This window comes from Sander lucioperca, chromosome 5 (genome assembly GCF_008315115.2).
Source record: "Sander lucioperca isolate FBNREF2018 chromosome 5, SLUC_FBN_1.2, whole genome shotgun sequence".
Classification (NCBI taxonomy): domain Eukaryota; kingdom Metazoa; phylum Chordata; class Actinopteri; order Perciformes; family Percidae; genus Sander; species Sander lucioperca.
Window position 1 is genome coordinate 37,800,303 of NC_050177.1, and position 24,640 is coordinate 37,824,942.

General features: G+C 41.3%; 1 protein-coding gene across 2 annotated transcripts in view; it reads left to right on the forward strand.

Annotated features, from left to right (window-relative positions):
• Positions 1–212: 212 nt before the first annotated feature.
• Positions 213–24,640, forward strand: part of LOC116045553 (cGMP-dependent 3',5'-cyclic phosphodiesterase) — a 190,115-nt gene continuing 165,687 nt past the window's right edge. For both annotated transcript variants that reach the window (XR_004103955.2, XM_031293242.2), the window contains exon 1: positions 213–535. Coding sequence is in view for 1 of the 2 variants with exons in the window: in XM_031293242.2 (XP_031149102.1) it covers positions 477–535 (59 nt within the window). In the remaining variant the exon portion in view is untranslated. The remainder of the gene's footprint in view (positions 536–24,640) is intronic.

Genomic DNA, 24,640 nt, shown 5'->3' on the forward strand with positions numbered 1-24,640 from the left:
TAAGCGCACGCAGAGGAGTGATGTGATCAGCTCCGGTTTGACTGACGCGTCTTTGGCTATGTGGCATTGAGCGTTAAAGTACCGACTGGTCTCTCTCTCTCTCTCTCTCTCTCTCTCTCTCTCTCTCTCTCTCTCTCTCTCTCTCTCTCTCTCTCTCTCTCTCTCTCTCTCTCTCTCTCTCTCTCTCTCTCTCTCTCTCTCTCGCGCTCACCGAAGCTCGGGTATCAGTTACTGGGTCCCGACCAATCCCCGCGCGCTGTCAGAGCTCGAGAGGAGACAGCAGCAGGGAGCAGACTGGGGAGAGGAAGACAGATACAGAGGGGAGAGAAAGCGAGAAGAGCACACACCCAACCATCACTCTCTGTGTCCATCCATCGTCTATCCTCCTTCACCCCCTCCCAGCACACAGACAGCCCCCCTCCTCCTTGACTGCAGCTGTTTAGGTTAACCGGGGAAGGCGCGAGGCAGGATGCGCGATGGGACAAGCGTGCGGACACGCGCTCCTCTGCCGTAGCCAACCGCCATCCTCCGAGATGTAAGTGCCTAATAACTATGTGTGTTGTGTTTGTACCTTGACGCTTCTTGCCACTTCTACATACAGCGCACAAACTGAACGAGGCGCATGGTGCAGAGCATGAGCCAAATAGTGACCGGTGGTATAGTGTGTGAGTGTGACCTGCTGGGTGTCATAACCCCCCACCCCGACAGCGGAAGTAAAGACCCCAGGTGAACTGTGCAGGTGACTGTCATTATAAACCGGTGTGTAGCTCATCTGTATCATACTGTAATATCACTAAAATGTTGTCATAGGGTGTCTAGGCTGCTCTACAGAGAGTGTATTTACCTTATTATGACTTAAATCTTTCAAGCTATTATAACAGTATACTCTGGCTACTCTATTAGGACAGATTGCAATAGCCCAGTTGCATTCTCATCATTGCATCTGTAGCCTCACAATCCAGTAAAATCTTGTATAGTATCACTTTCTAACATGGCACCCTTTCTAAAAGGGTTATATACTGTAACTAATAGCTCTATTAATGGTTAATAAAACATGTACTAATGCTTTATAGATCAGGGGGAATTGTTGGGTCTTTGTAAATTATAGAATGTGGTCTAAACCTACTCTAGCTGTAAAGTGTCCTGAGATAACTTCTGGTATGATTTGACACTGTAAATACAATTGTAAATTAAATCAAATCATAAGCCATTAATAAGAAAAGCTTTTGGGTTGCCAGGATGTGGAAACTTCTCTTTGATGGATTCGATTTACCTTGTAGAACAGGGTTGCACACAAGGAGGTTGTACCCCTTGTTTCACCAAATTTGGTGATTTTGAAGTTTTTGGATAAACTTATGTGCAGTTTTCTCCTTTGAAGAGGAGCTTAAAGTCAGGTTGTTTTTCAGCATTCTTGGCCCTGAGGCAGTTTTCCTTGTTCATGAAAGTTGACATTTTGGAGAGAAGTGGTTTCACCATGGATCAAAGGAGGCTGACATGATTATTATTAAAGCAATAAAGCAGCCCTATCTTTGAGAAGCTTGTAATGTTTACTAGATAACGTTTCAGGAAGGTGGTAATTGTTAGAGCCATTAGTTGTGGTGTTGTTGTTCAGTCCGTGTCATGACTTCTCTCAGGGGCACCTGTCTGGGGAAAAAACAAAAAATGTAAATGTCAAGGCCACACTCAGTGTCCAGCTAAATGTTAGCTAATAAAATAGAGCCCTGATATTTGAAATGAAAGTTTGCCACACACAACGCCTGCTCTCAAATGATAATAAGTGATACATCTGCTGCTGTTGAGACGAGGGATTGTGATCAAAGAGTGTGGCTAGTTAAACAGCGTTCACATACATAGGATAAGTGCTTCTCTCAGGACATGTCTTGATGACTATACTCTGTTTTTTTTAAATGCTATACTGTAAGTTCCCTCCCCCGCTCTCATAGCTGAATAGCATCATTTGCGGATAATATCATTATAATGCCATTATATGCTGATTGCACAAAATATTAGAGACATCTTCCTGATATCAAGTTTCAACCCCTTTTTGTCTCAGAGTTTAAAAAAAAAATCCTCATCTAATGTGCTCCTCCTTTATTATTGGTTTAAATCCAATAAGGGAAATCACTAAAGGATAATGGCTTTTATTCACCTCACCAGCACTTGTTCGAAAAGACTGAGCTAACTTACGTTAGGCATTTATTGGCCAGTCTCAGAGAAAATAACTAGAGTTGTGGAGGGATAATGAATCTGCCAGGTGGACGTCAGTCATCTCTGACATACAATTAGTTTCAGTAGCTGGTCTCACCTGCTCTCCTCAATCTGGAGTCGCTTTGACTTAGAGACTTAGCATCGCTGATCAGTTAAGGTCATGACGTGTGATGCTGTCATGAAATACACAAGAGCAGATGTCATGCCTGTACCTATTGGGATATGTCTCTTGTGATTGAACATTCTGGTCGAATGAAACCAAGCTAGAGCAACATCCACAGCCTTTTGTGTTTCCATCATTGTGATGGTTTTCTAGAGTCTTGGATCCCTGGAATGTAACTTTGAGAGACAGTTATTCATCTGAAATGTTAACCAAGCTCTGCAGTTTCAGGAATCACATCCATATATTCTGTCTAAGCTTAGTCTTGCCAGACCTATCTCCACAGCGCTGTGTGAAGTAAGGTCTGGCTACACCACAGATACATTCTAGAATTGGAGAAAAAAAAACGCTCTTGGTTGTTTGCATTTATTTAAACCAATCACAATCGTGATCGTTTTGGACGCAGCGATGGTGCCTCTGCAAAATAGTCTCAGAAAGGAACTTGTATTGCACCCCGCAAAAAAAAAAACGCCACGTAAAAAATGTTAAATGAAGTTAACTGTTCACACAATACAGTAACGTGAGCTATTTAAATTAGCTGGATAAATGGCATAATTTGCTCTTACCAGTGTATCGCCGTCCCAGTTAAATGCCGCAAACATATTATTCTAAGTCTTTACAATCATTCACTGAAAGAAACTAGCAGGCCTCCCTTATTGCACAATCCAAATGTTCTTCAAAACTTGCTATTTTCAACATGTGGCTTGCTAGCTCGAAGTCTGTTGTTGACAACAGCAACATACAGAGAGCAGAAGGTGAGGCGCAAAGCCTGACATCCAGGATGTTCTGGATGTCTGGATGCTCTGTTGTTATGTTGCTGTTTGTGTTGTTTTAAACAGCCTTTGAGCAGGACATGGTCATATTTAATACACTTTGTTTATCATCTTGCATCATTTTAGCACCCAACAGGCATTACCCTTGAAATCTGTGTTTGGGTGTGTGTGCATGTGAACGGTCTTCAGCCTGAAAAATATTGCAATTTACTGGATTGACGCCAGGAAGTCAGATCCCCCAGCCTCCTGCTGAGCACACAAACATGCATGCACACACACACACACACACACACACACACACACACACACACACACACACACACACACACACACACACACACACACACACACACACACACACAACAATTCAGAGCAGCAGCAGAGTTGTAACCTGATTCCTTGTGTGTGTGTGTGTGTGTGTGTGTGTGTGTCTGTGTGTGTGTGTGTGTGTGTGTGTGTTTGAGAAAGAGAGAGAAATGATGCTGACATAGCACTGTGTTATCATCAGTAATGGGCTCATCAATACTAAAATATTCAGAGAGAGAGAGAGAGAAAAGAGGGAGAGAGTAAGCAAAGAGAAAGCAGAGAGAAGCCACTGCGAGTTGTGTTTATATGTTTTTACAGAATGTGTGTGCTTCAGCAAAACATTTTACTTAAAAGTGTTCCATTCACTGATTAATCTCCATTTTGATTCCCTGTCTCTGGGCCAGAATTGTATGTAGAGTATTCAACTACAAACTGTAAAAGTATAACATATATACTCAAACTGTTTACATATGTTTACTTTGGAGGCCAGCAAAAGATAATAGATATCATTTAATTTGTTATTTATAAACAACAGGACTTTTTACATTAAAAAACATCATGCTGAAAAGCATGTAAATTGATGGCAAAAACTCTTGTTCTCTAGGTGAAGTGCAAATTAAGCATGTAATTATTTTTGAAATACTGAACTGAAAGAATATGTGGTTGCATGCTACCATTAATTTCCTGCATGAATATTATAATATTATATCATTAGTTTTGATCAATTAACTTTGGGATTCTGGTACAGGGGCTTGACCCAATCCAAACCCACAATGGGTGAGAGGTGGGTTACACCCCAAGTGCATCTCCCATCTCTAATTGAGATGTAAATGGAATCAATATGGATTGAAGGAGGTTGAGAATAGGAGAAGACTTTATACTTTTTAGAGAGAACAAGTTTTTATACGTTTAACATGTTGTCTACTCTGGAACGAATTCAACTGGCCCAACATTTTTAAATGAACTAGTAGACAAACAAAGACAAAAACACATATGCTGGTTTTCAGTCAGATTGTTCAATCAATCAATTTTTATTTGTCACATGAAATTGTGTGTGGTACAGTTGCAGTGAAATGTTATCCCATTAGCTCCTTCAACCTGAGCATGATTCATAAGGCCACCCAGCTCACTGTCTGACACCTGCACACTGACTACCAGGATACCCAGAGAAGTCACAGTCGGTGTCCAATGCCTCCGCGCTTGTCTTGGTGCCCCCTCTGACGTAAAGATGGACGCAGAGATGGTCTTGCTTGTCCAAGTAGTCGGGATCGTAGCCATACATAGATCTGAGCTGATAGCCAACTTCACCTTTTCTTCTGTTTACATTTGAAAAACCTTGGCAGGCCAGGCTAGCAGACCCTATCCTGATGAGTGACTCAGTCATGACATGGCTGCAGAGATGGTCTTGCTAGCCTGAGCTCATCTTGTCCACCTTTTCCTTAGTCGTTACTCTAATGTTTATAGTGTTTTTAGTCTCGCCTAGTCTAGCCAGGATCATTTGGAAATGGTACCAAAATTAGAACCAAAGCTGGAAATGTGATAGTTTGCATGAGGTAATGGCACAATTGGAAGTATTTTACTATGAAGCAGCTGCAGATATGTGATGAACATGAAGAGGTGTAGTTAAACAAGAGAACTAACTTTTACATTTTCACTATTCAAAGTAGATCTAGTTCCAGATTAAGACATTCAGACATTGGTTTTAGGTGGTGGACCTGTTTGCATCATTGAAAGAAAATAATGGTCTTCCTTATAGCTCTGACAAGTTGTAGCATAGGAGAGCGGATCTGAAAACAGTAATGTCTTGAAACCTGACGTCGTTTTATGAATCAGACTGTGCTTGGGCAGTTTATTATATTTAACTCTGACATGAACAACCTTAGTCATAAATATAATCAAGAGTAAGTTTGCATCTACATGAAATTTGCTCCAGCCAGTACATCCCCAGACTGGACACTGAAACCATACTGCTCTTTTTCTCCCTGTAAAAATTCCCTCAAAACATTTGTTTTATATCACCTTATTGGTCTGTGGGAGTGAATGTGTGCTTTTGCAGTGTTTACCTAGAAACTATGAAGGTTGCATGCCATCTCTGCTGTTTCTATTGTGGGTTCTATACAAGAATAGAAAACCTGGCCAGCTGGTCACTTGTGATGACTGTTTCTCACCTTATTAGGAAGCTTTATTTTAAAGACGGAGGCTAGGGTTAGGGTTAGGTTGAGTTTAAGGTTTGGATAAAGTACAGTATATGACAGCCATGGTAGGTTGGCTCCAGGGAGTAAATTTAAGTCAATACAATATCAGTGTGTGTGTGTGTGTGTGTGTGTGTGTGTGTGTGTGTGTGTGTGTGTGTGTGTGTGTGTGAGCCTGGAGGTGTCTCGGGGAAATGAGCTTGACAGCTCCCATGGTTCCCAGCTTTGGCTCCAGCAGCTCCTGTCAGCCTTCCTATCTCTATGGACTGTTGCCACAGACAGGTGTTCGAGTTTGTGTGTGTGTGTGTGTGTGTGTGTGTGTGTGTGTGTGTGTGCGTGCAGACGTGTGTATAATAGTGTGTATGTGTTTACAAGTGTGTGTGTGTGGGCACATTTGTGTTGCTGTCAGTATTCCAATGGACAGCCACAACTGTATATGTCAGTGTTTTTTTAGTGGCTACAACTGGTGTGTGTGGTCCACTAATGGTGTCAAATGTTACAGGTGTATTTTATTCCATCAGTCCTAGATGTAGTTTTTTTTAATCTTTTGATCTGTCTGTATTATCTTTACAGTCTTGCAAGCATTGTGTATTTATTGTACGTGTGTGTGTGTGCATGTGTCCTCCTCCTCGCATTACAGCAAATAATATTTGACATCCAGTTTTAGCACTTTCAGTCTTTGTGAAGTTCATGCTTATAAGGTTTGTTGTTCTGTTGTGACACTACAATGCTTGAATGCATTTACTACTTAAGTTTGAACGTCATTGCAATTTCAGTGTAAACAGCTACATCTATTTTAGTTTGTAGCTTTACTCATTTGTTTTTGCAGGCAACCTGTGTGTGTCTATCTTTAGACAGGTGGAAAGTTGCAGGGGTCACAGACACAGGGTCATTGTTACAGTATGAAAAGCAGAGATGGCTATAGGATCTTAGAGTATATATATATATATATATATATATATATATATATATTCATATTATCTACCTACCTCATCTATGCTCAAAACCATAAACAAGAGAGTCATACCGGCTCAGATGTCGCCCGGGTCAACAAGGTCTACATCAGGTGTTGGGGAACCAGGACAACCTGATGAGAAATGGGCTACTGGAACAATACATTAGTGCAGCGGTCCCCAACCTTTTTTGCGCCACGGACCGGTTTAATGTCAGACAATATTTTCACGGACCGGCCTTTAAGGTGTGGCGGATAAATACACAAAATAAAATGATACGACCGGCATAAAAACTGTGGTATTTATAATAATAAACGTGAATCCACTGTGTACTCGTATGCAACTTTATTAGCAACGTCCTCGTAACATCGCGCCAACAACATAACATGAGTAACATCCTCTCTGCCCCCTAACACTCTCTGGTCGCTATGGTAATGTTTAAACATGCCTTCAAAATAAGATACAACACAAAAACAAATATAAAGTGCATGAAAAATACAACTCACCATAACGCTAAATCAATGGGAGCCCTGAGCTTGTTTCTCTGCAACGAGACGGTCCCATCTAGGAGTAATGGGAGACAATGACACCCGAAGTGTGCTGCTTATGTCCAGTCTACTCCGTAATTTTGTTTTGGTTGCTGTCACTGCAGAAAATCCCGCTTCACACAAATAGGATGTTGGAAATGGCAACAGGGTTTTCAGTGCTTTCGTGGCGATCTCAGGGTATTCTGCCGTGACTTTAATCCAGAACACCGGCAGAGTTGTTGTCTCGAACATACTTTTAAGGCCGCCGTCATTTGCGATCTCCAGCAGTTGATCTTCTTCTTGCATAGACATGCTGGATTCACCTGGTTTGTTGACAAATGGGTCGCGGATCCATTCCTTGGCAGTTCGTGGGTCTTTTGTGGTTGGGAAGTAGCGCTCAAACTCTTTTAAAAGCAAAGACAGGTGATCGTGCACCAGCTGAGAGAATGAAGGCTCGGGCTCAGTCTCTTCCAAAATCCCCGCGAATGTTTGAAACATGTCAAATATACCTCTGTTCACGCGCCGTCTCCACAAATCCAGTTTGGCTTTAAATGCAGCTACTTTATCTGCCAACTTGAAGACAGTTGTCATTTTCCCCTGAAGTGACAGATTGAGTTCATTGAGCAGGTTGAATATGTCGCACAAGTAAGCGAGTTTTGCGACCCATTCCTCGTCACTGAAATGTGCTGCCAGCGGTGACTTTTTTTCTGAGAGAAATCTCTGCAGCGGCTCTCGTAATTCAAACACTCTGGCCAGCGATCTCCCTCGGGATAACCATCTTATTTCTGTGTGTAAGAGAAGGTGTCTGTGCTCCACGTCCATCTCCTCACAAAGCTGCTCGAACAGGCGCGAGTTAAGGGCGTGTGCTTTGATGTGGTTAATAACTTTAACGACATCATTCAATACGCTGTTAAGTTCCGGTGGTATTTTTCGGCTAGCCAGCATTTCTCTGTGAATGACACAATGCGTAGACTCACATTCAGGTGCAACCTCCTTAATCCGAGTAGCTAAACCAGACAGCCGTCCGGTCATGGCAGCAGCTCCGTCTGTGCATATGCCGACACAAAAGGACCATTTCAGTTTTCCTGATATATAATCATCCAGCGACTTGAATAGTTCTGCAGCTGTGGTTTTGGTTGGCAACGATAGTGCACATAACATATCCTCATGCACATCCTCCTGATAAAGATATCGCACATAAACAAGTAGTATTGCCTTGTTGTCAATATCTGTAGACTCGTCAACCTGGAGTGCGTACCACGGTGATGTATTAATCCTCTCCAACAATTGTGTCTCAATGTCCTCTGCTATTTCCTCAATGCGCCGACTGACGGTGCTAGCCGAAAGAGGCACCTGTGCTATCTTTTTAACCGCAGCCTCTCCTAGAAGTTCACGGCAAATGTCTTTAGTGGCGGGCAGGATCAATTCTTCACCAATGGTGAATGGCTTCTTAGCCTTAGCAATACGATTAGCTACCAAGTATGATGCTCTCAGTGCACTCGCATTTGTTGATGTGGTGGCCCTCAGTAATTGCTTCTGTCCTTCTTGTTCATGCTTTTTTCTTTCAAAATACTCCGAAGGCTTGTCTTTTAATGCAGGGTGCTTGGTCTCCAAGTGGCGAAGCAGTTTTGAAGGCTTCATTGCCTCATTAGAGAGCCGCTCACCGCATATTATGCAGAGCGGGCTTGGTGCACGGGAATCACCTGTCGCGATAAATCCATATTTTAAGTAGGACTCCTGGTATTGTCTGTTAAATGCAGCTTTCTTTTTCTTGGAAGTCGTAGGCTCTTCTTCTGTCTCCTCATTGGGCCTTTTCCCCTTCGTAAAGAAACTTTCCAAAGATGTTTGTTTTTTACTCATTTTGCTAGCTTGTGGGTTTCATTTTAGCGGCAACGTATCACGTGACGGAGACAAGCGTCAAGAGTGAGTCATAGACAGATGTATCAGAGGGAATCCGGTCATTTTTCAAAATAAAACATCATTCAGAATAATATAAGTTATTTATTCTTTCTCTGCGGCCCGGTACCAAATGACCCACGGACCGGTACCGGTCCGCGGCCCGGGGGTTGGGGACCGCTGCATTAGTGGACTTAGTGAAGGCAACAGTGGTTACAATGGTAATTGGAGCACTCTGGGCTGAACCCCCAACTGGGACGGTGGCTTCACCAAATTCCAGGAAGAACATCTGAGATATCTGTCCAAAAGAGCGCAAACCTAGGAACAGCTAAGCTACTGCGCAGAACCCTCAGGCTCCCAGGCCTCTGGTAGAGGACCTGAGCTTGGAGGAAGGGAATAGACTGCCCAGTATGGGACGAGTGGGAATTTTATATATATTTATAGAGGGTTTATACATGTGAGAATTGCCCAGCATCTACTCTCTTATACATTTTTTGCATTTACAAACATGGTAGTAGTAAGAGTAAATCCATTACTGCATAGGGAATAAAAGTGAAGAAACAGCTGAAAATAAGTGGGAGATTAAAAAGACACAAGGTGACTGAAGTAAAACAAATTTGAATCTCAAACTGACAGACACAACAAACCCTTTAAAACAGCTCAAAATTTCACAAGTTCCCAGTATCGCGAGGAGGGATTACTTCTATTACATCCTGTTTTTCAATCCTGCAAAAAACAACAAAATGTTTTTTTGTGTTGGTTTTGTGCAGGTAAGCAGACTAAAATGGCACAGTGCTGCTCAGCAATTTCCATGACTCTGTTTAGCTGAACTGATTTCATTTTGTTGTTGTTTGCAGCGTCTGTCATTACTTTTGCTCTTGTGGTAGGTGTCATTATCTTTTTCTAATGTTTTTGATTGCTGATATTCGTCATGTGTTGGTGTTGTAAATCCGCAGTTCTGTTGCTGCTGGGGATTTTGCAGATGTTTTATGTTGCTCTTACAGTAGCTGCAGATGTTTTCTGTTATGGTTTTTACTCTTTTGAACATGAAATTGTCTGTGTTACTAGTGTCATTGTGTTACTGCTATAGATTTAGCTGTTTGCTGGCCAAAGTTATATTGACATTGTTACTGTAGTTATTTTTGTGACTTTAATTGTTGGCATTATCACACTCGGCCTCTACAGTAGAGCGGCAGAATGTGTTCCTGTGCTCCAGTTCCTCTTGCCCAGACTGCAGGGCTTTTTCTTATTGATTAGCTCTATTGATTGACTCACACAGAGATAAAGCCACTGACAGGCTGTAAATTGGGACATTCGGGAATTTTGTGATGCTTGTAGTGCTGAATGAAATTACTTGTTCAACAGCATTTGAACATGCAGACTGTAGAGACACACATACTGCACATACATACACAGACATAGGCCTACTCACATGCGCACACACTAGGGTAGACACACACATACATATACTATTGTATTTCTGTCTGGAGGCTACTATGCATCCAGTATTTTGACACAGCAGCTATTTTTATGCTGATTACCTAATGGAAACATGGTGATGATTGTTCTGATCACATGGACGCTGAACTATTTACTGTTTGTGTATCTGTCTGTCCTCAACATCTATATGTGGCTCCTGTTGTTTAGTGTTGCATTGGTTTACTCGTTTGTTGTTATTTCCGTCAGACTAACCCTCTATTCTCTTCATCACCTCATTTGTGTGCCATTGTCTCCATCTATCCATTTATCCTTTTCCATTTTCTCACTTCTCTGTCCTGACTTTCCACCTCTCCACTTCAAAATCCCACCTGCCAGACAGCGACAGAGAGACAGGTGTGACAGAGAAAGGAAGATGCTGCTGAGATGGCTTGATAGATGAAGGGCAGGTGTTTCATCCAAATAATGGTCCACTAATGGTGTCAAAGGTTACAGGTGTATTTTATTCCATCAGTCCTAGATGTAGTTTTTTCATCTTTTGATCTGTCTGTATTATCTTTACAGTCTTGCAAGCATTGTGTATTTATTGTATGTGTGTGTGTGTGTGTGTATTTATTGTACATGTGTGTGTGTGTGTGTGTGTGTATTTATTGTACATGTGTGTGTGTGTGTGTGTGTGTGTGTGTGTGTGTGTGTGTGTGTGTGTGTGTGTGTGTGTGTGTGTAGACTAGAGGCATGATGGGAAAGGCATGATGGGAAAGGTAAGAACTATCACTGAACAAAATCTAATATCAAGTGAAGTTTATAAAGGTAAATGTCATCCCAGTTTGAAACACATTACTATTGTGCTGGCTTTAGTTATTGTATTAAAGGTATACAGTATCTTATTTTAATTTTGCAATTGTAATATACCTAGGTTTTGATGACTTTTAAGTTCCTAAAACCTTACTGCTATTACTAGCCCTCCAGACCAGTGGTTGGCAGTCCTGTTCGTCAGCCCTCAGACTCGTGCTGGTTTTCATTCTCACCATTTATTTCAGACTTATTTTACCTGGGACACCAGAGGCCTGTACTACGAAGCGAGATTTGGTGTTAACGAGCTAACTTCAGGTTCAACCCAGGGTTTTCTGTACTATGAAGGTGGATTAGTTGTTATCGGGTTCAATCGCCGTGGTAACTTATCCTGAACGCCTAACCTGGGGCCTGTTTCACAAAAGCAGAATATATAAATCCAGGATAACTGATAAAGCGAGGCTTGACCTAGTCTAATCTGTGCATCCTGGCTTGGTGCGTTTCACGAAGGCCAAGCCAGGCTGAGGAGGAGCAACTAGGTTGAGCCAGGCTGAAGTAATTCGGATAGATGCGCGTCCACGGCTTTCCTCAAAAGACCGCAAGGTCGATCACAGATTTACTGATGCCAAAATAGAGAATACGCATTGTACATACTTTATACACAGTGAGCAGCAGCTTCTTGTGGAAGTATGATGATGTGAAACACATTTTTGTATAAAAAGAAAAGAAACACGGCCGCTGTAATGAAACAGCGAGAGAAAGCGTAGCAGACGATCACGGACCGACTGAATGCGTAAGTAGCCTAAATATATACATTAACTGACCACTGCTCTGAACTGAAACCGTCATAATCATTCCATTCAAGGATTAGACTACTAATCATTTGCACAAATTAACAGTTGTACTATTTGCCTTAAAAGTAAGCAGAAGAAAATGTTACTCAGGAAATTTACCATGAAGTTAAATTTTCTACAGCGCTAGAGTATGATGCATAAATGTCTCTTTCACTCTGTTCCTCCCTCGGGAGCAGGCTAGCTGCACAGAATAAATCTCCATGGTGATTTATGTGCCTCCACTTTCGTGAAACCGAGTCAAGGCTTAAATCAGCCAGGATAACTGATAAATCCCGGCTTAATCCCTTATCTTGGTTTTGTGAAACAGGCCCCTGGTCGGGAGCAGGTTATGTTGGAGATTAGAGATCAACCGGTGTGAAAGCACCGCCTACTGACCAATCAATACTCGACTGATAACAGCGTCACCGTTCTTAGAAGATCAGCTGGAGCTTGGTGGGCGGAGAGAGAGAGAGGTGCGCTCAGAAAAGTTTAAACATTTAGAGACCGACAACCCCGTTAACATTCCCTGATGGGTATATTTATGAAAGATATAGATTTGAAGCGGAGGGAATTACATATAGGCTATTTGTCGGCTTCTTCAGCCATGTGTTGCCAATACGCACATCGGTTAGAATTATGTTTTGATATTTTTTTATTTTCTTTGACAGCTTACCACTGCTGGGGTTGCAACTGAAATAAAAGGCTAAAGCAACGACAGTTCATGGAAAGCAAAAGTGTAATTATGGTCATATCTTGTGCCTGACTGACGGGGAAGTGACCAGTGTAGTCTAATGTAGGCTATTATAGTGGGTGTACTGTACTGTATATTGGCCAGAATCTGCCTTTGGGGAGGAGGGGGGCATATCATAGTGGGGGGTCTGGGTGTCCTCCCCCAGGGAAGTTTTAAGCATCAACGACTTCATTTCCTGCATTCCGATACACTTTTATGCAAAAAAAATAGGCTACCTTAGAAAAAAGCACGGCTAACAATTCAAAATCTATCAAAAATATAATCGAAAGTATGTTACGTGTCATTGGACATTTTTAAGTGGGTATATAGACATCTTGGAGCTTACTATCACGTAGACTACATCACTGGAAGTGATATTGATAGGATAAGCGTTGTGATTTACGCAGAACAGCGTCGGCTTTTTTTGCCAGCTTTCCTTCCTGCATTTTGCCTGTAAAACCGTGTCTGTGTTCTTCATATTTATGTAGAATTATAGTTTGCTCTTATGTAAAATATGCGGCTCTGGTAGATGTTTGCGATTGGTCGTGGTGCGCAAACACCACCTCTTTTATGTGAACGCGCGCGCCGCTGGATTGGAAAGCCCTGGGTTGATTGAACTAGTTGTTAACCAGCGTCGTGATACAGGTTATGCGGGACCGCGGTTGTTAGGTTTGGTGAAGCCGGATCACTGAAAGAAATACTGGACATGTTGATCTTGATTCGTAGTACAGGCCTCAGGTGATTGCAGTAAACTGCTGCTTGAATAGAAAATCAGAAGGATGATTGTGCTTCCTACTGCTTTCTCTACTGCTTGGACTGGATATAGCAGGTCCAAATCCCAAATTCAATTCAATCTACAGTGATAAATAAAAGATAAAAGGCAAATCCTCACATTTCAGAAGCTCCAAACAGAGAATGATTTTTTCTTAAAAAACAACTTAACCAATAAATAAGTTAGCATTTTTTTTACAAAGTGCTTTACAAAAGGGTTCAGCCAGACAACAGATACTGCAGGTTAAGCCACAGGCCAACATATAAAACAAAGAAAAGTCAACCAAAACAATCAACTGATACAATGGATAAAATATCTTAAAAAATAAGACATTCATTAAGTTGTTAAAATGAGAATAAAAAATAAATCATGAAAAAATAGCTTTGAGGAGGGATTTAAAAGAGAAAACAGGCTAAGCACATCTAAGATCCTCAGGCATGGAGATCCACAGCCTGACCACATAAACCTGGTCACCAAAAGTCCCTTATAAAGTAATGTATAATACAACCCCTAAAAGATAAATAAAAATAGATAATGAAAACACAACATACTAATAGATAAACATGATAGAAATGAATAGATAGAAATATGTTGTACATGCAAAATATGCAGAATAGCATAATATGTTTAGGTGGAAAACAACATGGAGGTAATGAGCTGCAGACAGACCCACAGAGCTGAGGTCATATACAGTCTGCACATGAGTGAGTCACACTGTGGTGGGAGACTAAACGACATCAAGGAGTCCTCTCAGAGAAAGCTAGTGGTTTTAAAAACATGGGATGGACATTATGTAAACTCTAAAGCAACTATGTATACCACGCTGTCACAAAGTGCTCTTGACAGTCATTTCCTCAACAAGTTCCACATACAGATGGACAGAAATGTTAAGTGCTTCTACCAGAGGCTTTTAAATTACACAGTAGAGTAGTATAAATCAAGTTGCATTAATTGAACTGTGGCAGAGGTTTGATGCATTGACTTTAAGCACAGGATTTGTAAGAATATAATCTTTTTCACATGTAGTCAGTTTGAGCAGCAGGATATCAACACAAAATACTTCCTGTCTAAAAACGACGTAATGACGTAAATGAAAAATACATGGCAACCTTCTACTGTGAGCAACAATAGGCCTGTGTTATATTCAGAATAATTATATAGGATTTTTGTATGGAGGGAGTTAACCCCAACAGTATGTGGTGATACATAATATGAATGGTTCATTTGGATGGTCAATTGTTATTCAATTTGGGGTTTTTGTCTGATTATCCCAGTTGGCAATCCAGCCTAGGTTAAAGCTAATAATAGTTCACATTTGGTAAAAAATCATGTTTGTTTTTTTACCTTCAGCACGTCTCCTCAGAAAACCAGTATATGGTGGATGTACAACCCATTTTACCAATTCAAGGCATGGTGTGTTTAAGTGTAACATCTGTTGTGTTTTGGAGTGAGTTTTGAATATATTTAGGGTTAACATGTAATGTAAGGTTGGAGAGTGCCTTTGTTTGTTTGACTTATTGTGTCACATGTTAGTACACATGCATGCAACACAGTGGTAAAGAGACCCTAAAGTGCTCCCAGACAAACACACAAAGGTTGCCCTTGACCCTAGCTGGTTTTCCCTGAGGAACACATTCTGCCCTGGGCTACACATGTGCGCTAAAAAAAGAAATTGGACACAGATAAATGCAGGCTATCTCTAGTATAAAGGACCTTTGAAAACACCCACACACGCTATTCTGCTGTGTGAATCTGAAGTTCTTAATTAGAGTTTATGCTCATTTTGTTTACCTGCAGTCACAACGCAGTCAAGACAAATAAGAGTCTTGGGGTGTGTGTGTGTGTGTGTGTGTGTGTGTGTGTGTGTGTGTGCATGTGTGTGTGTGTGAGAAGCTTCACATATTCAATGACCCCAACTTGTCACCTTTCACACCTTTCTACACACTGCCCCTCCCCCCACACACACACACACACACCACACACCACAGTAATAATTGCCCAGAGGCTCTTTCTGTCTCTCTCATTTTGTCTCCTATTACCTTAAAAAAAAATTCCCTTTCAAATCAACTCGAGCAAAAAATGAACAATTTTTACCGCCAGCAGGGGGTCTAGCAGGGTGCGTGTATTTATGCATGTCTGCACAAGCATACTGCAAATATACATCCATGTGCACACAGCAGTACATGAGCGGGTTAGAAGAAATACCAGACATTTTGTAAAGAAGTCTGTGTGCAGTTCATTTAGATGTGATTTAGTTGTGTGCAACATCTGTGAATGTTTGTTTACACACTGTTGGGGTGCTGAATGTATGCTTCTGCCCACATTCTAGTTTGTTTTCCTCCACATGGAGCTGATAGGTGTACATGTGTGTTGTAGTTTTGGCAATGTCTCTAGATGCAGCCCATTCTCAACATCAATATGAAGAGAGTTTGTGTATATTTCATAGCTCTAACCTCTGGGTTCTTTGATGGGCCCATTGCCCCTTTTCAAAGTCTTCTCTGAGAAGCTTCCTCACAGTGGAGTGGATTGATGTCTAAGAGGGGGCACACTTGCTTTCATCTCTTTTGTCTTTTTCCATCTCATCTCTCTCGTAATCTGTGTTTTTTTACCTTCTCTCTTTTCATCTGCATTAGTCTGTTTACTCTTCTCTCTCCCTCTCTCTTCTTGACTGTATGCCTCTTTCATCCTCGTCTTTTGCCTTTCGATAAGGACGAGAGGTTGTGTGTGTCGTAGTGTTGCCTGTTTTGTCTGCAGTGAGATTGCATCGGCGTAGAGCTCGATGGGTCTCTAACAAGGCAGTCTGGGAAGCTACTTTGATGTCACCGACAATTTGGTAGTCAGTAATGAGGAGGTGGATTTAGTTTTGATTGGAGCCGGCCTTCTTTGAATCATAGCTCCACCTCATGTTTGTTGATAGTGTTTGTGCTGTGTTGACTCCTTATTTTCTTCCACCCAGTTTATCACACCACTTGCTTAATGCAAATCTGACTGATAGGCTGGCTGTCAGAAAGTGTCAATTTTCTAGGCTGCAGTGGAAGTAAGAAACTTGAAGTTGCTTGCTGTAATAAAACCTTATACTCTCAGTTTTCAAGAGCAGCTGCACTTAATGAAACAAAGCTGAAAATGGAGCACACCATGCGGGCCTTCAGCTGTTAATTCAGAACTTGGTATTGATGAGATGCTCTACTTTCTTACTCATATCATCATATCATGGGGAGCACAGTCGGACTACATCAGTCATTGTGAGCAAGACATCAGCATAATTTGGTGATTTCTTGGCCAAACACGATGTCTGGTCTGTGAAACAAAATCAACAAAAGTCTGAGTTGACACATTTATCGAATGAAATGTACTACAACAGCCAACCCATTGGCTAGTAAATTTAACAATAAAACCCACTGTAATTGCCACTGCAATGAAAACATTTGAAACTCAGACTTCAAAAATAAGTTGTGGTTGTTCACTGCAATACTGATTCTGTTGCAGATAGACATAGAGCAGATATGGGTCCTTTTTAATTCAGTTGTTTTGATACATCAGTGCAGAACATCAAAATTCAACATGTCCGTTCCACCTCCATCTCTATTATTTCTTTTCTCTCACCTCCTCTGTTTCTTTGTTCTTAATCTCAGTCCTTGTTAACAGCATGTTACGCCTCTTCTTTTAGTCACAACGTTGATAAATGTGCCAATTTCTTACTTTTGTGAATGTGGGGGATGAAAGTTATTACTTAACTGATTTTACTTACACAAAAAAGAACAAACAAAAAGGAATAAATAATAATAAGAAATAAAAATAACTAAGTAAGTAAATCAATTACTAGACATATATATATATATATATATATATATATATATATATATATATATATATATATGGACCAGCAGGAATCATTAGGGGTTTCGGCTCAATTACACCTATAATGCGGCTGATGGTGTGGCGGGCAGCCAGTGAGGTACAGCGAGGTAGGAACCTATGCAGACAAATACTAAATATGCCACTACAGTGACATTTCCCTAACAGAAAGCTGGTTCACATAATTAATCAGTGGTTTCCAATGAGAATAAAATGTATCAGTAGAGCCTCTGAGAGTAAACTTTATCTTCTTAAGTTTTAAGAAAGACAATGTGTCACATAGCCAGGCTTTAAACGATGGTGGTAAGGGTGACTTCCATAGAGTCAGAATTTTCCGACGAGCAATTAGAGAGGTAAAAGCAATAACATTAACTTGAGTTGTTGTCAATTTGAGTCCGTCCGGAGGTCTGCCAAAGATCGCTATATTGGGGAGGGACAGATCCTCAACGCCAAAACCTTTGAGATTGCGTCATAATATACCTGCCAGAAGTTGAACAATTTGGGGCATGACCAGAACATATGGATCAAATCACAAGGGGTCTGAGAACATCTATTGCATCCCTCGTCCAGGCCACCCGGATAAATCTTGGCAAGCCTGGCTTTGCTAAAGTGAATCTTACGTACCACTTTAAATTGAATAAGACTAAGCCTAGCACAGCTGGAGGAAGAATTGACTGCTCGCAGGGCTTTTTCCCAAAAGTCATCAGACAGGGAAATCTGCAAGTTCATTCTTCCAGCTGGTCCTAATTTTGTTGACAACAGAATCTACCATGTATTTTAACCATATTATTTTCGGTCCCTGTATCCAAATTTTGTTTTCTGCCACCAGAGGACTGCAGTTTACATTACAGGTACATGACACAATGAGATTAGAACAGGGGTGACCAAACTTGTCAGCAGCCGGGAGCTGCCACATGGAGAAAAGCCACTAGCCTTTTGATATAAGAGACTTCTTGAGCCCAATTTATGCTTCTGCGTTAAATCGACGCCGTGGGTACGTATGTGTAGATATGGACCCTACGCAGACCGTAACAACTGTGATTGGTCCTTTTGCCCGTGACTTGGTAGCATCACATTTCCACCCTTCTCATTTCCGGGTTTCCTTCTCCATGAACAACATGAAATCAAGGAGAGGGTTAACTTCTCCTGCTACAGCTTCCCCACCATGGTCAGGAAGCAGAGTGAAGACACTTTTCCTCCCACTATGCCTCTAGAGTCCGTAGTCGCTCCGAGCTAATCCCTGTCACTCTCTCGCTCTACCACACACTCCCCACGCGCACACACATGCTGGCCCTGCTATTCTCTTAAAGAGGAAATAGCAGGGCCAAAACCTCAGGCCACTTACGTAGGCTATGGAGAAAACTCTGCGTAGAGCCTGCACAGAAGCATAAATCTCGCTTTACTGAGTAAGATTTGTGCTGTTCATTTGAATCTGCAGTAAGATGATTTTATCACTATTAAATATCATTCCTAACGGGAACAGTAACATTGGGCTTTAGACCGAAGAATTGCTGTCAGGTCAGGTGGAAGTCTTGTTGTGGTGACTGTAAGAAAATCACAGACTTGACAGTCTGTTATATTGGACCTCAGTCTGCCCTTGTTCTGTGTCATAAGAGAAAATGCTCAAATATGTAGAGCCAAATAAACTGAGAATCCTTTTGGTTAAGGCGCCTCAACTGGGAAAATCTGGGCGTTTCCAAATCCCAGTAGAGATCTGCAGCAGGAGCTGCAGGTATCGACTTGAGTGAGTATCATCACATTGCATTTCAATGAGCTGTTCTCCTCTACTCCTTCCACACCAACGGAGAAGGGATTTGAGATCAGGTGAACGTCTTTCTCAAAGACAGTTAAATCTTGAAAGCGCTGGTTCAATTCTGTGATCAGTGATGTGAACACAGTCACGTTTTTTTTCCCATTTTCACAGAAGCGTTTGGGAAACTAGAGATAATTTTACGGAAGAGGGAAAGTGTGCAGCATTGCCGCCACTGAATGTCGAAGCATGCTTTTGTTCAACATGTTTAGATGGCTTGTGAGATCAACTAAAGAGCAAAGCTGTGACCTTTTCTTTTTAAAAAACAGAATCCCAAACTGTTCCACAACTAGGCCAGCACCAATATGCACATCAATTTTCAATAAGAAAGCCTAAAACTCCAGTTAATTAAGCACTCTTGATCGGATAAGATTAATAGTTTTCAATGTGGTACTCATCACATCACCCAGCTGGGCGGCTCTGGTTCTTCCTGTGACTGATATACCCATATATAATTTGGCACTCCAGGCTTAGTATGCTTCAGGTAACAGATATTAAGAGAAAAAGTGTGAGAAAACACAAATTAGATGCTTATTATCGGCCTGAGTACTTAAAGTAACTAAACAAACAATTGGTTAATCTGCTGCATGTTTATGATGCAAATTATACTTTTGAAATCAGATTTCCACCCTGATTTTTGTATTACAGAAACATATAGTAAATTCAAATAATTAGCTATAATAATATCAAATGTAAAGTTCTTTTCTTTTATTATGTATAAAGCCCTTTTGTTCATATTTAATACACACACAAACACACACACACACACACACACACACACACACACACACACACACACACACACACACACACACACACACACACACACACACACACACTGGAACATATGAGAATACACTTCCTCATATGCTTTTTCCTGCTGGTCTGCCCATTCTGATACATAATACATTACAACTGAGACCAAGTGGGCCTCCTCCCTCCCTCTCTCTCTCTCTCTCTCTCTCTCTCTCTCTCTCTCTCTCTCTCTCTCTCTCTCTCTCTTTCCTCCTCATCACACTTTTTCCTTCTTCTCCCTTGCTGACTTTCACTCCCAGCGATGATGTTGTTCTCTCATCCTCCCCCCTCAGCAACTGTCTCTCACCATCTTTTTCTCTCCATCTTGTTATGTGTTCGTGTATTGTTAGGTCCTCGCAGTAATTTATTCATAGAGGTACATTGGCTGGCCTTTTTTAAAATGGAAGGACGGATGGTGGACAACAGGGAGCTCTTAGAGATGTGGGAAAAGATAGAGATAAAGTGAGGAGAGGAATGTGACGGATGGTCCTCTTCATTTTCATCTGCTCACATAAATCTGAGTTTAGGACGGACACCTAATACAAGAAATGATTATTCCAAACGGGTATTTTTATTTCTTGAAACAGGTCTAGTTTGGATCTTTAAAGATGTTAAAGTGGCTATATGTAACTTTCAGCTTGTGTAGATTTCAGCGGCCTCTTTGGACAAAAGCGGTAGTGTTTTTACCACACCTGCTGTTGTAAAGGTCTAGGACAGGGGTCATCAACCACATTTTTCATCATCATCAAGAATGAAGAACACGATCATGACTATGACATCGTTCACGTGCATATTAAGTAGCCACATGCATCTGTTTTGGTCTTATAATACATCCACAGATTTACTGTTCCAGCGGAGAGGATGGTTTGTTTAGCCAGCCGTTAAGTTTACAAGAATTTGTCCAAATTTCAAGATTGGTGGCAAACTAAGAAACAGTTAGACTACAAACCGACATCTTTCATTTTAGCTTGTTTGTAGAAAAATTCTCTATTTGCGTAGTAGAGCTGTGTTTGTGTAAAACAGCGTGGTGGACGAGAGTGGACTGAGTCAAACCTTAGGAGATTCAACAACAGGGGGGTGGGTTTGCGCTCACCGTGTAGAATGTTACCTGCTGTGAATGGGCAAAATGCTAAATACCAGAACGCATTTACTTCTTCACATTTTCTGAATTCATTATTATTCTGCAGGCCGGACTGAAAGCTTAGGCCAAATAGTAGGCCAATACAAACACAGACTAAAAGGAATAGAATGTCCGCGCTAAATGGAAGGGGGACGTAATTTAATATCTGCTACTGACGTACAACCACATCGCACAGATTTTATGAATGAAATAGACACATTACATACCTGAGGGCCAATTCGGGGACATTTTTAAATTATTTACAATCCCGTAATTGTCTCCATCTGTTGAAAGCCCGACCGAGTGTGTCTCGGACTTCGCCCGTCGTCTTTCCCTTTCTCTTTTAGCTTTTAGTTGTTCTTCGTTTAATTTCCTTTTTTTCTGTGATGGCCCTGCCCCAATATCAGCCATAACTACAGCAGATAACTTTTAAGATAAAATTAAAATACAATTAGGCCTATACAAAGAAATGCTACCCATTACCTGGCTGGATACAAAAACACAGGCTTTTCCGGTGTTCAGCCGAAATCTGTGCTCCAGATTGTGTGCTCTGGAGCGCTGTCTACCTACCGCAAATCATTCTGTGACTTTGCGGGAAAAATCGGAACGGGCAGAGGCATTAATAAAAACTATATACAAATAGCGTTCTTTTCACTGTTAGTCTCGTTTGCTGTTACAAGTCATTTATGATCATCAGATGGAACATTACACAGTTTCAGAAACATTTAAAAGTTACATACATGTATAGTCACTTTAAAGTGTTGTTTTAGTTGTTCCTGGGAGAGAATGAGAGAACAGTCACTCTGTTATTCTTTTCAATATCTGAGTCATTTCTTCACCTTCTTTCACGCTTGTATCCTCACCTATATTACCTGCAGTAAACCTACTGAATGTTATTTTGTCTGTGGTAACGGTGTAATACTTGTTTAAGGTTTGGCTGGAAAGATTTTTTTAGCTGGTGTCGCGTAAAGCAGAAGTACTTTCGTTATGGTTACCAACACTTTATTATACTGTACCTTGTGCATTTATTTACAACAATAGTCAAACTGTGTTTGAGGTGTGTTGATACACAATTGTAACCAAGGCCTGGGAGCCAATCCGAAACCAGTTTTTTACGCGATGAGGGTATATTGTCTCTTAATGGCTGCAGTTATACAATAGATATGATGTGTGAAAGGGTGGTGTTATAGTAACTGATGGCATCGTTTGATGACCATTACAGTATATTGTCCAATAACCACCAGTTTACCCAGTGAGCTGCCAAATTGTTTCCTGTGTGTGTGTGTGTGTGTGTGTGTGTGTGTGTGTGTGTGTGTGTGTGAATGATGGCTCTGTTGATCTTGTGAAGCCAGCTGTGAGGTGTGTCTTCCATCAGCTTCCCAACAGGAAGGATACACAGACCCATTAGAGAAAGAAGAGAGAAACTTAATTGACAGACAACAGGACATCAGAGTCTACACGCACACAATGGTTTCCATCCTGAACCAGTTAAACACAAATGTCTTGATATGGAGCGTTGAGGTAGTTCAGGCTGCGTAAAGGTTGTTTTATTGTTGCATGTTCCAACTAGGTGATCCATATAATCAGGTTCAATTCTCGTTCTCGTTCTCGTTCCTTCTTGACCTTGACAAACAGCAGTTGACAAACAATCCTACCTCAAGATCTGTTACTGTAAGTAGCTTTTCTGGAACGTTTAATCATGCCACATGATCTTCATCAGCAGATGATGCCATTTTTTATCCATCCATCCATCTTCGTCCGATTATCCGGGGTCGGGTCGTGCGGGCAGCAGCTCCAGCAGGGAACCCCAAACTTTGCTTTCCCGAGCCACATTAACCAGCTCCGACTGGGGGATCCTGAGGCGTTCCCAGGCCAGGGTGGAGAGATAATCTCTCCACCTAGTCCTGGGTCTTCCCCGAGGCCTCCTCCCAGCTGGACGTGCCTGGAACACCTCTCTAGGGAGGCGCCCAGAGGTCATCCTTACCAGATGCCCAAACCACCCCAACTGGCTCCTTTCAACGCAAAGGAGCAGCGGGTCTACTCCGAGTTCCTCATGATGAATGAGCTTCTCACCCTATCTCTAAGGGAAACGCCAGCCACCCTCCTGAGGAAACCCATTTTGGCCGCTTGTACCCTGGATCTTGTTCTTTCGTTCATGACCCAGCCTTCATGACCATAGGTGAGGGTAGGAACGAAAATTGACTGGTAGATCGAGAGCTTTGCCTTCTGATGAAGATCTCTTTTTGTCACAACGGTGCGATAAAGTGAATGTAATACTGCCCCCGCTGCACCAATTCTCCAACCAATATCCCGCTCCATTGTCCCCTAACTCGTGAACGAGACCCCAAGGTACTTGAACTCCTTCACTTTGGGTAAGGACTCCTTCCCTACCTGGAGTAGGCACTCCATCGGTTTCCTGCTAAGATCCATGGCCTCAGATTTAGTGGTGCTCAGTGACGTGCACAGACATTTGGAGGGGCTATCGCTCTAATCTAGAAACTCTGTTCAACTTTCAAAGATGGAGATGTCTACAAAGGAAACATTATAATTCTGAATAAGTTCTACAGTATAATGTACCTTTAAATTAAGAATATTATTGGCCCCAGCATCTATCTTTTTCCTTATTGCGCTTTTACTGACATGGCCCTTTTATAGCAGCACTCACTACACTCATTATGTAGCCTTCTGATTTGTTGAGTGATGCTCCGCATGCTCTCCCTCACTCTCTGGTCTGGACCCTTGTGCTAAGCCTCATCTTGAATAGAATTATTAGAATCTGAATAAAGTAACTTATACAGTATACTGTACTTTTCACTGCTAAAAAACTGAACACTGACACTAGTGCTGCCAGTTGATCTATAGTCTGTGGCTGCTCTCAATGATTCTGGTTGAGATAACTAATGTTATGATTTGGCACCATAAATAATATTTATGTATATATACTGTATATATATATATATATATATGTATATATATTATAAAGAACAATTACAACATGGCTACAGCTAGTAAAAGTATTTTACTCGATCCCCAGGTTCTCAAATGCTCTGTGAACTGGAACTTATATACATAAAATAATAACTAATTCAAAATGCTATACACGGCGCATACACAATTTACTGTGCATTTATTATTAAATGAAACATTTGTTTTAATGAGTTATTAGCCTACTCCAACTTAAATAAAATGCAGCACACAAAACTAACATTAGGCTATACTTTTTTTTTCTTTTTTTTTTTAAATGCAAAGTTCATTACATTTACCAATTGGGACATTCATTTATCATCTAATAACAAAATAAGGCGACTTTCACTTTCACTAACGTCACATCTGATTGTTGGTTGAAAACTCACGTAACATATTGACTGTAAACAACGTATAACCTAGCATGATTCAAGAGTCCAAACCAGAGTGATAGAGAAAGACTCTCTATGGCTCTGGCCCAAATATCACATCCCTGAGCCTCTCTCTTCTCTACAGA